The 15,951-nt window shown below is 39.3% G+C and overlaps 1 protein-coding gene across 8 annotated transcripts in view; it reads right to left on the reverse strand.

Annotated features, from left to right (window-relative positions):
• The window catches only part of PHF8 (PHD finger protein 8), a 106,026-nt gene that overhangs the window by 48,913 nt on the left and 41,162 nt on the right, over positions 1-15,951 (reverse strand). For all 8 annotated transcript variants that reach the window (XM_025468546.3, XM_025468545.3, XM_049107269.1 and 5 more), the window contains exons 7-12: positions 14,395-14,581; positions 12,165-12,327; positions 6,271-6,358; positions 5,810-5,916; positions 4,207-4,298; positions 1,645-1,734 (exon numbers count right to left, since the gene is read on the reverse strand). In XM_025468546.3, the coding sequence (XP_025324331.1) occupies positions 1,645-1,734; positions 4,207-4,298; positions 5,810-5,916; positions 6,271-6,358; positions 12,165-12,327; positions 14,395-14,581 (727 nt within the window). The remainder of the gene's footprint in view (positions 1-1,644; positions 1,735-4,206; positions 4,299-5,809; positions 5,917-6,270; positions 6,359-12,164; positions 12,328-14,394; positions 14,582-15,951) is intronic.

Raw genomic sequence — 15,951 nt, forward strand, 5'->3', positions numbered from 1 at the left:
CAGAGGAAAAGCCCAGCACTACTGTCAAAATTGGAGTAGACTCCAAATGCAGCTGGCGTGAAACAGAAAATACTTGAGTCCTAAACTGTGTGGTTCCAACCCTAAGGACTGCAGGATTCGAGACAGGGTCTAGTTCCAATTCTGCCACTAGCTAGCTCTGTGACCTCAGGTAAGTGATCTGACTACTAAGGCTCTGTTTGCTCAGCTGTAAAATTAAAGGAGCAGACTAGAAAGGTGGTTTTCAAAGATGCCCCATGGCTCCTTTGAATTTCTTGGGAGGATCCCTGAAGACTGGAGGTGGGTGGAAGGCAAACAAGAGGAACATGTGGAGATCTAAGCCTCTTGCCTTCACCTTATTCACATCAGCTGTGCTTTGATTGGTTGTCTATTGACCTTCCATGTAAGATTTCATTTGATGGAGGGAAAAAAATGGTTCCATCACTTTAAAACATTTGAAAGCCAATGGACCAGACATGATCCATCTCTACATCCTTTTTTTAATGAGCCTAAAGTTTTGTATATACAAAATTGATGTAAGTGGAAAGAGCTGGAGAAAAGGTAGGTCCTGTAACTAAAATCTGAAGGATTCTGACAGATGGGAATGGAGGAAAAGGAGGTAGGAGGTGGACAATGTAAGCTATGGTGTAGGCAGTAAAACATGCTGCACCCAGTGAGGCTAGAAGCCCAACTTCCCAGTGGCTCACTCTGACTACCCTTCAGCATAGATTTAGTGCCTATATCCTGAGTGCTAAATGAAAATTGACAGCTTCTAAGTTAAAGGAGAGTTTAAACTTCCTTAAGTCCAATTGTCCTCTGGTGCCTCTGCTACTTCACCAGCCCACACCAAGTTCTCTCTTTGCTACAAAGTCTATTAATAACAATGGCTCACATTTATTGAGTACTTACTCTGCCAGGCACTGTGCAGGGGCTCTACATACATTAGCTCTTGATCTTAACAAAACTCGGAAAAGGTAGTTTTACATTCTCCCTTTATAGATAAGGATACTAAGGCTCTGAAAGGCTTGCATGTGAAGGAGCAGGAACCAGAATCCGTCTCTGAGTCTCTTACTATCTATACCTTACTGCCTCATGGTATAAGCCACCTGTTGAAAAATGCCTTTGTAATCATGTTTAATCTGGGAGAATTGTCATTTTGTAGAAGGCAGAGACTGAGTCAAAATATTAATACCAACAACTCCTACTATGACTTCCACCACCCACCACTATCACGACCCACCATCAGAATTTATTGAACACTTACTATATTGCCAAGTACTATACTCAAGTGCTCAGCCTGTGTCACCTTATTTTAACAACCCCTGAGTAGGTGTAATTATCCCCACTTTAGAAACAAGGAAACTGAGGCTTAGGCAGTGGACTTTGCCCAGGGTCCTCTACAAGATTCTGAGTTCTTTGTAGGCAGACAATGAATTATTTATGTATTGTAAGCACCTAGCCTAATGTGAGGCACCCTGGAGGCCCATGATAATTATTTAAATTAATGAATAAATAAATGAGTAAATAGAGTCCTTGGTGGGGTTTTGCCAACCCTACCCTGAGCTCTCAAGTCAACTGAAGAAGCCTGACCTACCACTTGAGCCTTGAGCCCTTCCCAAATGCCTCCCCTGTGCCCCTGCTTCTTACTTCCACCAGGCGGATCTCCCTAGCCAGATCTTTAATGAGCTGTACGGTCCGCACTGTCTCCGGAATCTCATCCTCGTGGTCTGGCAGAGCCTGTCAAACAAAAGGCATAAGGAATAGACCCACACATAAACAGACAAGTGATTTTTGACAAAGGTACCAAGGTAATTTAATGGAGAAAGAGTAGTCTCTTTAACAACCGGTACTGGACCAACTGGATAACCGTATGCAAAAAAAAAAACCTCAATCCATATCCTTGTCACACATATAAACTCAAAATGGATCAAAGGCTAAAATGTAAAATCTAAAATTATAACAGCTTTAGAAGAAAACAGAGGCAAAAATCTTTGCAACCTTGGGTTAGATCAAGATTTCTGAGGACACAAAAAGCATGAACCATAAAAGAAAAACTGATAAATCGGGTTTCTAAAAAACAAAAACTTTTTTGAAAAACACTGTAAAGACAAATCAGAGACTGCAGGGAAATGTTTGCAAAACCTCTATCTGATAAAGGACAGTGTAAAGGGGTGTGAGGAACTTGGTGAGGAGCCACACCCCTCAAAAAAGTCAAGGACCTGGGGGAGATCCCTGGGGACAACCCAGTCTCTCCACTTGTGAGGACAGAGCCCAGTGCTGAGCACCTACAGGGCCATGGCTAGCTCAACAGCAACCCAGGTTGGGATCTCTTGAGGGTCTCTTTTAATTTGTCTGCAATCTTTCTGAGTCCTCGAGATTTCCATCTTTAGGTAGACAGATCTCTTAAGCTTTTCCCTTGTGATTTCTTCTACCAGTGTTCACTTCACTTCTGTATCCAGAGGACTGATAAAAAAAAATCCTCAGCATTACCTTATTTCCCATGGTTTGATTCTTTATCACTTTAATTCTTTTAATCTATCTGGAATCTATTTTGGTGGCTGGATAGGGGTAGGGTCTGAGGATCCATGTGATCTAGCTGGATAAATTTAATAGCTCCCTCCTCCAGGCCCAGTGGCTCTGGAAAGGTGAGGGAGCAAGTACCTCCCATGGAAGTAATCTTCACAAAAGACTACTTCCATGAGAATGGGCTCCTCAGATCTGTGTCCTACTCTTCTTCAGCTCCCCTTGGCCATGCTATTTGGGGTCATCCTGGCTCAAGGCATGAGTATTGAGGACTCATTCCTCTCCTTTGTTGTTCCTGGGATAGAGTCACTCTGAAGGTCACTTCATGGTCGGGAGGCGGGGTAGGGGGCAGTGGTCAGAAGGTAGACACACCTGAGCGATGTGGAGAAATAGAAGAGTAGGCTAAGGCCCAGATGCAGGTATGTGCAGGGAGAAAAGAAGTCCCAAAACATGAAGTCCAATGATGTCTGAGGGGAAAGTTGGCAACCGAAATGGGGAGACTATGCAGGTTAAGCCTACAATGGCTAAAATTGTAGGGGGGTAGTCACTCTGTATGCAGGGGGGAAAGTCTATGCAGGGGGGACACTGTATGCAGGGGGGGAAGTCTATGAAGAATATCAAAAGCATAAGAGAACATCTTGATATTTCTTCTGTTTTGTTGCATTTCTTAAAAATTTTTTTTAAAGTCAACATGTTGAGTAGGTAATTCATTTACATAAGTCAAAAATCAAATATAAAAAGATACATATTGAAAAGCCTCAATATACATTTGTCCCTGCCATCAGTCCCATTAGCCCATACCCACAGGTAATCACTTTTACTACTGTCTTCCGCATCCCTCCAGATTGTGTCCTCAGCACATACAAATATAATTTTTATTTCCCCCCTTTTAACACATAAGGTAGCACATCATCCACATGGTTCTATGCCTCTAGCTGACAAATTCTGGAGATCTTTCCAAATCAGTATACAGAAAACTTCCTTAATCTCTTTTATAGCTGTTTAGTATTCAATTGGACAGATGGATATTGGTGTATTTCTAAAAAGGCATTTTGGCAGTATGCATCAAGAGCCTTACATTTTTTCATATACTTTGAGCCAATAATTGCTCTTCTAGGAATCCATCCTGAAGCAACAGTCAAGAGATGAGGGACAAAGGTTGGTGCAAATAGACAGTCACCGTATGATTTTCTGTAACTACCCCACAAATAAATAAAGCAACAATAAACAAGTGGTTAGGTAAGGATGGTACATCCCTGCAAAAGAATATCATTTAGCTATTAACAATGGAGAACTTTGATGACACAGGAAAATGAACACAAGTCAACAAATTCAGATACAAAATTGTATGTACAGAGTGATAGCAATCATGTTTCTTAAATGCATATAAAAAAGACCAGAAGAAAATATATCCAAATGTTAATGTTAATTCCGAGTGTTAAAATTACAGGTGATGTTTCTCCCTTCTCATACTCTTCTGTAGTCTTTCTAATTTCTTTTTATAATCAGAACAAAAGGTTTGAAAATGTAATCCAAGGAGTCCTAGCCCAGTCCTCCATTCTAACCCCAGGAGCCCACAAGCCTCCCCCATCTCTTCTACTTCCCCAAAGCATCTTTTGGTAGATACCCAAAGCCAGTCCCTATTGAGGGCAAACTCTAAGGACATAGAGAAAAGTGTATATTTACTTCTTTCCTTGTCCAGGCTCTAAAGGCCAAGTTCAGAGCTTTGCCACCATGCACCAGGTAGGACGCTGGATGCCTCCTGTTCTCTCGCAAACCTAAATGGGGCAAGAGGAAGGCAGAAGGTCAATGAAGCCACGCCGGGAAGTGAAGGAATTGTTAACTTTTTTTCAGGCAACCAGAAAAAATGCTCAAGGTTCTAAGCACAACCCCAGATCTCAGTTCTTATAATACTGTTCATTTAATGAGTACCTTCTACATGCCAGACATCTAATATCTACTCTTTCATTTAATCCTTATACCCACCCTCTAAGCCAAATATCATCATCTTCACTTTACAGTTCAGGAAACGAAGGCTCAAAGAGGCAAAAAGACTTAACCAAGGGCACAAAACTGAAGCTGTGTCTATCTAAATCTGAGGCTTGTGCTCCCTCTACCACACTGTAGGTTGTCTGACTCTTGACAGAGAATGTAACCACTCAGGAGGACCATGATTGCCACCTACATAGATCTGAAGGGCCATTAATAAATACCCTTATTCTAAGTTACTCCAGGAGGAGGTTATGACAAAAAGCCAAATTTTGGCTCAATACAGAATTTTCTACTGAACTAAACTGTTCAGAACAGGTAATAAGTGATTAGTAGCCTCTGATTGAACACTTGAGTGATAACCTGAATAGTTGGCAGAATGAGGGCTTGAAGTCGTGGGAAGGAGACTCTACTCACCAGCCTCTGAGGTTCTTTTTTTAAAGTTTGTTTGTTTGTTTATTTATTTATTTAAGAGAGAGAGAGAGAGAGAGAGAATATGTGCATACACACATGAGCAGGGTGAGGAGTGGAGGGGTTAGGGAGGAAGGTGAAAGAATCTCAAGCAGACTTCCCACTGAGCGCAGAGCCTAATAGGGGGCCTGATCTCACAACCTCAGCTGAAACCAAGAATCAGATGCTTAACCAATTGAGTCACTCAGGCACCCTGGCCTCTGAAGTTCTTTGCAACTTTAAAATGCTGATTCCTTATGGTCAAGTTACCCTGAACAATCCCAGGTCTGAACAAGGGAGCTGCTCTATTTCAAAACAGACCAGGAAAGAGGAATCCCAGCCGGTTGGCTTCTACCTGGGAACCAACACAATGGTGCCAGGATGGTCAGGACTGGGCCTTGTCCCCATCCCCAGAAAGCACATTCAGGAAACAGACTGTCCAGATTGAGTCTTCAATTAGCAGGAAAAAGGGATAATTTCACTGTGATTCAATTTTCTCACCCACCTTTGCTAAATAAAGTTAAAATCCGCACTCTACCTTTCATTATACTTAGTAAAAGAGCCAATCTCAAAAGATTACACACTATATGATTCCATTTTTATAGCATCTTTTAATGACAAAATTATGGAGATGGAAAAACAGATTGGCAGTTTCCAGAAGTTATGGACAGTGCAAGGGGAATGGGTGGGTGAGACTATAAAGGAGTAGCACACTAGGGAGATCTCTGTGGTGATGGAACAGTACTGCATCTTCACTGAGGTGATGGTTATGTGCATGTACATACACATGCATGCATGCTCAGACTCAGGGAAGCAGGGCAAAAGGGGCAGCTGGCAAAGGGATCCATACCTCGAAAGATGTCCAGGATGTGCTTTCCCACATACCAACAGATGGTCTCAAAGTTAGGAAACTTGAAGAGGTCTGCTGTGCTCAGCCGCTTCTCAATCTCATAGGCTCTAGAAGAAGCACATGACAACAGAGATCCTGTTTACTGAGCACCTACTATGTATCAGGTATTGCTCTGAATGCTTTGTATTCATTAACTCTAATCATCACCACTACCCTGTCAAATCCAACTTTGTAGGTTAGGGAACTTGAGCTCAAAGGTTATGGGACTTGCCCAAAGTCACATAAATGACTAAGTGAGGAAGGGGTATTCATCCTCACACTGATCATTATCAGGAACGAATATCTATTTCTTTCTGATCATCTCGCATCCTCTATATTGCACTCCTCACTAGAGGGGAGAACCCAAGGACTCCAGCAGATGGGAATGGCCAACGTGGGATCACAATGGCTTCAGCACTCACTTGAGTTGCATTTCGATGTTAAGGCTGTGTAAGAAGTTCCCTCCAAAGGCGAGGCAGTCCACGGGGGTCAGCACAGCATGGATCCATCCTGCAGTGTAACATGACAAAATCATAGCTGGCAGAGTGCCTTACTTCCTCTGGACAGCACTGTCCCACTCAGCTCAAACACAACTCCTTAGAGCAGGCAAGCCAGCATTGACTCAGAAAGTTCTGGCTCCTCCACTCTCCCATCACCTATGCTGCCACCATTAGAAACCTGAACTGGACCAACTTATATGGGGTTATTAAATTCCTATTTCCCTCCCCTCGACTTCAAGTCTCTCTGCTGCCTCAACCATCTTCTCTCTCATCTCTTAAAAGGGCATCACCTCCTTGCCAAGTCTCTCCCTTTTAACTAAATAAAACAAAGAGCTCTTGTGCTGAACAAACCTGAGTTCAAAGTCTGCCATTTTCTAGCTAAACATCTACTTCACAGGTTGGTTGTAAACTATGCATCTAGTTGGAACTCAATCATTCTCCTTGCCCTTGACTCTACACTGCCCTCTGAGACCTAATTTTTCTTCTTAAACCTTTCTCATATTCATCGCCCTTTCCCCATCCATCCATCCATCCATCCATCCATCCATCCTACCAATGCCCTGGTTCAGATCCCTCATTATCTGTCACCTAGGCTACTTGCAACAGCCTCAAACTGGCTTCTCTACACCAGTGGTTCTCAAGGTATGGTCCAGGGAATGCTGGGACTCTGAGACTCCCTGAGAGCCTAGCAAGGTCAAAACTATGCCCATGATAATACTAAGAGGTTGTCTTTTTTTACCCTCATTCTCTCACAGGTATACAGTGGAGTTTTCCAGAGGGTAAATGACAGGATATCACAACATGCAGAAGCAGATTTGAGGATTCAGTAGATATGCAATGATATGCAATGCTTATCATTTTCTATTAATCCAGACATTAGAAAGATTTGCAAAAATGTAAATGCCATTCTTCCCACTAGATTTTTATTTGAAAAGTTATTTTTCATAAAAATTATTCATGCTAACACATAATGAGATTATAATTTCTCAATTAATAAACAAGTACTTTGAATTTTTCTGTTTTAATTTATAATACGGTAAATACTGATGAATATAAACCACATAAATAAAAACTCTGTTGGGTCCTCAGTAATATTAAAGAGTATAAAGGGGTCCTGAGTCCAAAGTGTTTGCAAACCACTACTCTCTATACTAATCTCAATCTCTGAAATCTATCCTCCACATCTCAACCCTAAATGACAGATCTAAAATACAATAAATATATATATATATATATATATATATATATATATATATATATATCTGTCCATGTCATCCCCACACAAAATCCTTCATGAAATGTACATCCACCGGAGAATGGATAAATTGCCATATACTCATACAACAGAATACTGGAAAGTAAGTAACATGAGTGAACATGTATCAACGTGAATCTCATAATAGTGTTCAGAAGAAAAAGCAAGTTGAGAATTATATAACATTCAAAAACATATAAAATATTCAAAACATGATACTGAAATGGCCTATTGATCTTTTGTCTCTAGCACTTAGCCCAATGTGGGAGGATTCAGTAGATATGCAATGCTTATAAACTAATTCAATTATACCCAGTTCATGGGACTTCATACCAATAAGTGAATTAATACAATTCAAATCTCTGATAGGCAAATTCAATTCATCAAACAGTTATTAAGTGCTCAGGGTCGAAAAGGTATTATGTGATACTCTATTAGGCAAAGGATTCAAAGATGAATAAATAAATGAATAAATACCTGGGCACAGAAAACTATGAAAGAGAAAAGCAGATGGGTGTGGGGGAAGGTAACTTGTCTCACCATATATTAAACATTCTATATAAAACCAATGTAATCAAATCAACATGATATTGATATATGAATAGACAAACAGATCTGTGCAACAGAAAAGAAAATCCAGAATTATACAATATAATATTAGACAAAGATGTTAAAACTATATGACTATTTTATTTTATTTATTTATTTGAGAGAGAGAGCACGCACACACAATTGGGGAAGAGGCAGAGGGAGAAGGACGAGCAGACTCCCCACTGAGCAGGGAGGCTGATGCTTGGCTCAATCCCAGGACCCTGAGACCATGACCTAAACTGAAGGCAGATGCTTAACTGACTGAGTTTGCCAGGCATCCCTATGACAATTTTAAAGGTGCTATCATAAGAATGCTTCAATGAATAAGTATAAACATGCTTGAAATAAAATAAGAAAAAGAAGATATAAATAACAAATGGAAATTTTAGAACTGGAAAATACCATATCTGAAATAAATAATGAAACAGATGGACTCAACAAAATAAAGACAATGGAGAACCAAGTTGGAGGGCTAACAGTTCCTTCCTTTAAAACTTACAAAAAAAATAAATAAATAAAATACAACAAATGTAGAGTAATTGAAATAGTGTGATAGTGTCATGAGGATAGACATAAAGATCAATGGAATAGAATTCATTCAAAGCCCAGAAATAAATCAATACATCTATGGTCAATTGATTTTGGACAAAGGTATCAAGACAATTCAAAGGGGAAATAATAGTCTTTTCAAATGATCCTGGGACAACTGGACAGCCACATGAAAAAGAATGAAATTGGACCCTTCCCTCATACCATATGCAAAAGTTGACTTGAAATGGATAAAAGACCTAATGTAATAATCATAACTACAAATCTATTAGAAGAAAACAAAGGTAAATCTTCATGACCTTAAATTATGAATCAGGCAATGATCTCCTAGATATGACACCAAAAGTACAAGCAAATAAAGAAAAAAGTAGATGACACCTGGGTGGCTCAGTGGTTGAGCATCTGCCTTTGGCTCAGTTTGTGATCCAGGGTCTTGGGATGGAGTCCTGCATTAGGCTCTCTGTGGGGAGCCTGCTTCTCCCTCTGCCTATGTCTCTGCCTCTCTCTGTGTGTCTCTCATGAATAAATAAAATCTTTTTTAAAAAGTAGATAAACTGGACTTTTGTTCTTCATAGGACACTCTCATGAAAGTGACAAGAGATAAAATATTTTCAAATCACATATATGATGATAAGGTCTAATAACCAAAATATATAAAGAACTTCTACAACTCAATAAAAAAAAAAATTACCTAATTAAAAAATGGGCAAGTTTTGAATAGACACTTCTACATAAAAAGATATACAAATGTCCAATAAGCACATGAAATGTTCAACATTTACAGTCATTATGGAAACACAAATTAATATCTCAATGAGATACCACTTCACATGCACTAGAATGGCTATAATCACAAAGACAGACAAGAACAAGTGTTGGGGAGGATGTAGAAAAGTTGAGACCCTCATAAATTGCTAGTGGGACTGTAAAATGGTGTAGGTGCTTTAGAAACATTTTGGCAGTTCCTCAAGAAGTTAAAACAGAGTTAACATATGACTCAGCAATTCCTTTTGTAGGTATGTACCCAAGAGAACTGAAATTATACATTAACACAAAAACTCATACATGATTGTTCCCAGCAGCATTATTCATTACAGTCAAAAAGTGAAAACAACCCAAATATCTATTAAGATGTTGAAAGGATAAACAAAATGTGGTATATCCATGCAGTGGCATATGATTCAGCCATTTAAAGAATAAGTACTGACAAATGCTATAACATGGATGAACCTTGAAAATATTTTACTGAGTGAAAAAGCCAGACACAAAGGACCAAAAACTGAATGATTCCTTTTATATGAAATACTCAGAACAGGCAAATCCATATACAAAGAATGGACAAGGGACACCTGGGTGATTCAGTGGCTGAGCGTCTGCCTTTGGCTCAGGGCGTGATCCTGGAGTCCCCGGATCGAGTCTCACATCAGGCTCCCTGCGTAGAGCCTGCTTCTCCCTCTGGCTATGTCTCTGCCTCTCTCTGTGTCTCTCATGAATAAATTTTAAAAATCTAAAAAAATGGACAAAGGTGGTTGACAGGGGTGGGAGGACTGGAAGGAATGAGGAATAACTGCTAATGGGTACAGGATTTCTTTTTGAAGTGATGAAAATCTCCTGGTATTAGATAGTGGTAATGGATACACAACCTTGTAAATATATTTTTTTTAAAAAACTGAACTGAAAAAAAAAAAAAAAAACTGAACTGCACCGGGGCACCTGGGTGGCTTAGTTGGTTAGGTGTCCAACTCTTGACTATGGCTCAGGTCATGGCCCAGGGTTGTGAGTTCAAGCCCTATGTGGGGCTCTGCAGTCTGTGTGGGGCCTACATCAGATCTCCCTCTGCCCCTCCCTCTGCTCACCTCTCTCTCCTCTAAAAAAAAAAAAAACAAAGCTGAACTGCACCCTTGTTTTTTAATAATAAATTTATTTTTATTGGTGTTCAATTTGCCAACATACAGAATAACACCTAGTGCTCATCCCATCAAGTGCCCACCTGAGTGCCTTCCACCCAGTCACCCCCACCCCCCACCCTCCTCCCCTTCCACCACCCCTAGTTCGTTTCCCAGAGTTAGGAGTCTTCCATGTTCTGTCTCCCTTTCTGATATTTCCCACTTATTTTTTCTCCTTTCCCCTTTATTCCCTTTCTCACAACCCTGAGATCATGACCTGAGCCAAAATCAAGAGTCCAGTGCTTAACGGAGTGAGCCATCCATCCAGGCGCTCCTAACATGTTAAGTTTTATGGTATGTGAATTACATCCAATTTTTCTAAAAGTACATGTAACTAAATGAAAATGAAAATACAATATATCAAAATATGTGACAGTTAAATCAGTGCTGAGGGGGAACTTATAGCACTAAATGCTTACATTAGAAAAGAGGGAAATCTGAAATCAGTAATCTAAGCTTCTGTCTCAAGACTAGAAGAAGCAAAATAAACCCACAGCAAGCAGAAGGAAGGAAAAAGATAAAAGCAAAAGATAAAAGTTTTTAAAGAAACTTTATAATTAAACTTCAAAAATTGGCAAACCTCCATCAAGACTGACACAGAATAAGAGAAGGCACAAATAACTAATACCAGGAATGAAGCAGAGAATATCAGTAAAGACATGGAAGACATCAAAAGGATAGTAAGGAAATACTACAAACAACTCTACATAAATTTGACAACTTTGATAAAATGGACCAATTCCTTGAAAAGTACAACTATCATAGCTCACTCTATATGAAACAGATAATTTGAATAGCCTACCGAAGTTTAAGGAAATCAAATGTTAAATTAAAACCTCAAAAAAGAAATCTCCAGGTCCATGTGACTGCACTAGAGAATTCTACCAGTTTTGAGAAAATTTAACGTTAATTCTGAAATCAAAGAATGAAGATTAAAAAATCAAGGAAAATCTATATAGATAAAGACATACTGGGTTCATGGAAAACTCAATAAAGATGTCAGCTTCCCCAAACTGAGACAATGAGAGCACTTTTTCAAAACACACACTCAGATCCCACCCTAGACCTACAAATTCATAATTCTAGGCATGTATTGTTTAGGGAGGAAAAGTCCTACCCTCACTCCAGGTCATTCTGATTTATAGCCTGCATTGCCAGCCTCCCAGCCACTATCCCTAGAGTCATGGGGCTGAGAGATATATTCTCTTTCTGTCCACCAAAGTGACATCAGCCCAGTGCAAGGGAGTCCATCAACCTCTTCCTGGACCTTCTCACTTGCAGCCTCATCAAGTAATCATGCTGCCCACTGGCCATCATGTGAATTTTCTTGAGGTCCAGTTCTGAGTCAGCTGATATGGAAGGAATATCCCACATAATCAGATCAATACATCATGGGAAGGGGTTGGCTCTGGTGCCACAACCTCCCTTTCTCTTCCCGCCCTCCTGAAACCATCCCAGAGGGGCCCAGGGAAGACCTGTAGGAATGAAAAGTGTCTGTCCTTGCTTCACGGAACACTTATAGCACTTGTCCACCTGGTCCCCAAAGAACATCTCATTCTGGTTAGAGGAGCTGCTCCAGCACTCAAAGAGAGTCAGGTTGGCATTTGTTGGGCGGATCAGGTAGAATATCTTCTCACCCTGAAATAAAAAGAGGTTGAAGTGCCAAAAATATCAAGAGTTTCCAGAAAAATCCTCCAGAGGGTCTCCAAAAGAATATTCTCTCTCATACCCCAAGACCATGTAATATGACAGAATTCTTTCCCAAACCTATCCAAGAATCATTTTTATGTGAACTTGAAAAACTTCAAAAGGTCCCTTTGTAGTACACTTTGTGCTTTTCAGCTTCTATAAGATTGACAAAAATTATTTGGAAAGGGCATTTCAAACAAAATTGTTCAACTTAGGATAAATGTACACCCAAAGCTCCTATTTTAGATGCAATACCAAATGAGAAATGGCTTCTACAGATGAATAGATCAATACTACTAGCCCTAGGAGATTTTTTTTTCCTAGGAGATTTTAAATTCACATTATTGATGAATAGAAAATTGAATTTGCCTTTAAATGCCATTTACAGAGAATGTTCCTTCTCACACTCGCAATCAAAGCTAATAAAAGTTTTAAAGTTCAGTAATTGCTTAAGGACTTCTAGAAGATTATACGCTAAGTGATTATCTGTTGGAAAAACATTTTATTTCTTAATTATGTTTTGCCTGGACAATCACCAGATAGATTATTTGGCAGAAAAGAAACAAAACCCCACTAGTACGAAAATATCCCCAACCTACAGCTTGATTAGTTTAACCAATATTTCATGAAAATAAATTTCAATGTAGAAAAGCAACAACACTAAAAATTACCTATTGTACGAGTGAAGAAATTTGAATCAGATCTGTAGGTTAGATAATAGCATTATATCAATATCAATCTTCCGAATTTGATAACTATACTGTGGTTATATAAGAGAATGCCCTTATTTTCAAGAAATACACTGATTTATCACCAGATAAAGAGACACCACATCTGTAACCACTCTCAAAAGTTTTAGAAAAAAATAGAACTATTTTATTATGTTTGCTTTAGAGAAAGAATATAATAAAATGGTGACATTGGGAAATCTAAGTGAAGGGCACAGAGGAATTCTACCATTTTGCAATTTTTCTATAAAACAGGAATTACTTTAAAATAAAAAAAGTTAGGGGCACTTGAGTGGCACTGTCATTTAAGTGTTTGACTCTTGGTTTCAGCTCAAGTCATGATCTCACCGTGGTGAGATCAAGCTCCACAAGGGGCTCCACACTCAGTGCGGAGTCTGCTTTAAGATTCTCTCTTCCTAAAAAAAAAAAAAAAAAAAAAAAAAAAAAAAAAAGATTCTCTCTTCCTCTCCCTCTGCCCTTCCTACTTGTGTTCTCTCTCTCTCAAAATAAAATTAAAAAGTTAAATCTAACATTTGCATAATAGTGATTTACATGCTCTAATTTCATGCTAAACCAATGGCAACAACTAGTTTAGGATTCATGATCATTTGGACAAGAGCCATATCCAAATTTTCTGCTCTTTCCCTGGCATTTTGGATAAGAAAAATAAATAGTATGATGGTGGAAAAGAATAAAAATTACTTAGGAAATTTGTTTTCCAGACTTCAAAAATCCTTCCATAGTCACTCACAATCAATATGCTAATTACAAAATTTTAACAACCACTAAAAGTGAAACTACCCATGGGACGGTTTATATTTAAAAAATTATCATATATACTCTATCTTGATGATAGTGGCAGTTATGTGACTACATATAATTGTCAAAACTCATCAAACTATACACTTGGAATAGACTAATTATATCATACATAAATTATGCTTCAATAAAGATGGGGGGAGGGGAAATTTCTCATGTTACCAAGAACTTCTGCAGCAAATACAGACATTTCCATACATAGTGATAGAAGTATGGATTGGCTTAATTAAGATTAACAGTCAGAGAAAACTTTAGGCTATTCAAAAAAATATTAAGCATCGAAACTGTAGAGACAGTTTATATGGCATATCCACCAAGTACCCAACCCCAATAGAGTAGTTATATGGAAATGTCACCCAAATAGAATCTGGGAGGCAGGTAGACCTCAGCAGCCTATTTTGTGGTGCCACCTGAAACAAACAGGGAGGCCCAAGGCCAGGCTTCCTCTAGAAGTCACATTCATTCCTACCTTGAGGACATGGTACCAGACCGAAGTGCCACCAAAGTCAATGTGGAAGTCTGTATAGCTATCCCGCACACTCATGAGGCAGTACTTCTGCACATTGGGCCTCTCAAATATACACTCCTCTGGCCAGAGGTTCTCCACCCATGAGAGCTTCCGAACAATCTTGGGAGTTTCCACAAGGTTAGAAAGCCTAGCAAGGAAGGGGTGGAAAGTAGATGTCAGTTGATTAGGAATTTAAGGTTAAAGACTGAATAAAATGTTACCCATCCCAGTGAGAGTCAAGTAAGAAAAAGAAGCTCTTTCCACAGAATCCCCAAGGACAATAAGACCCTTATCTTTGTAAGTCTGGTCAGCATCTTCATTCCACTCAGCTCTAGAAGTCCCAAGTACTAGCTCCACAGCATTTCCCAGTCAAAGGAGATCATTTTCTCCACTAAATGCTCATAGCTCCCCTGACCTGGGTCCACTTATTTGGCAATTGGTCAAAAACAATCATTGTATTGTCTCCATCTCATAGTGTCTTCTTTATGAGGAACCATTAGAGAAACCTCTCAAGGGCTCAGTTTCAGGTAAAGAAGTTCTTCCCCCAAACATCTGGGTGTTTTTACCTTATATAAAACCACAAACCTTATAATTTTGCACTCCCCTCCCTTTCCTGACCTTCAGGAAATTCACAGAAAACTCTACAGTCCTTCTCTACCAACTATCCAAACACTCATACATATATTTTGTGTACAGATTACCCACCAGATGCATTCTATTTTCCCACTTTTATTTTCTTTTGGTTCTAATTTTGTCTATTTTTTTCCCCTCTGTATCTCTGGAAGCTAATTCAAATAGTCTTTCAATATGAAGTGAGTTACAAACATACATTTTTAAAAAATCCTCAGGTTGTTAACTCTGTATGTTAAAACCAACAGCAAGGGTTTTAATGGTACTACAGTTATGTAAGATGTTGCCATTCACAGGAACTAGCTTAAGAATACACAGGACCTCTCTGCATATTTTTTGCAACTTCCTGTAAATCTCTAATGTCAAAATTGAAAGTTAAAAAAGTAATCAGACAGTAGCTTTCTAAGTGCAAAAAGATATGTTACAATTTTAGGAGATCTCCTATAGTTCTGAGCACAGAGAAGACTACATGTATCTACTGAGTGCATGAGTCCACACAGAATCATTTAAAAGTTATCAGCTTTTTTTTTCTTTTTTTTTTAATTTTTATTTATTTATGATAGTCACACAGAGAGAGAGAGAGAGGCAGACACAGGCAGAGGGAGAAGCAGGCTCCATGCACCGGAAGCCCGACGTGGGATTCGATCCCGGGTCTCCAGGATCGCGCCCTGGGCCAAAGGCAGGCGCTAAACCGCTGCGCCACCCAGGGATCCCTTTTTTTTTCTTTTAAATCTAAGAAACCTTATCCTTAGAGAAACTACTTGGAATTAATTCAGCAAGTCTATTTCCAGGAACAGAGGACCTATCCTTGGAGTTAAACAGTGACCATGCCACAATCTAAATCCCAAAAAAGGTCACAGAAAGCTGTCCTAGGTCTTGAAGGAGATA

Source organism: Canis lupus, chromosome X (genome assembly GCF_003254725.2).
Source record: "Canis lupus dingo isolate Sandy chromosome X, ASM325472v2, whole genome shotgun sequence".
In the NCBI taxonomy this organism is placed as follows: Eukaryota; Metazoa; Chordata; class Mammalia; order Carnivora; family Canidae; genus Canis; species Canis lupus.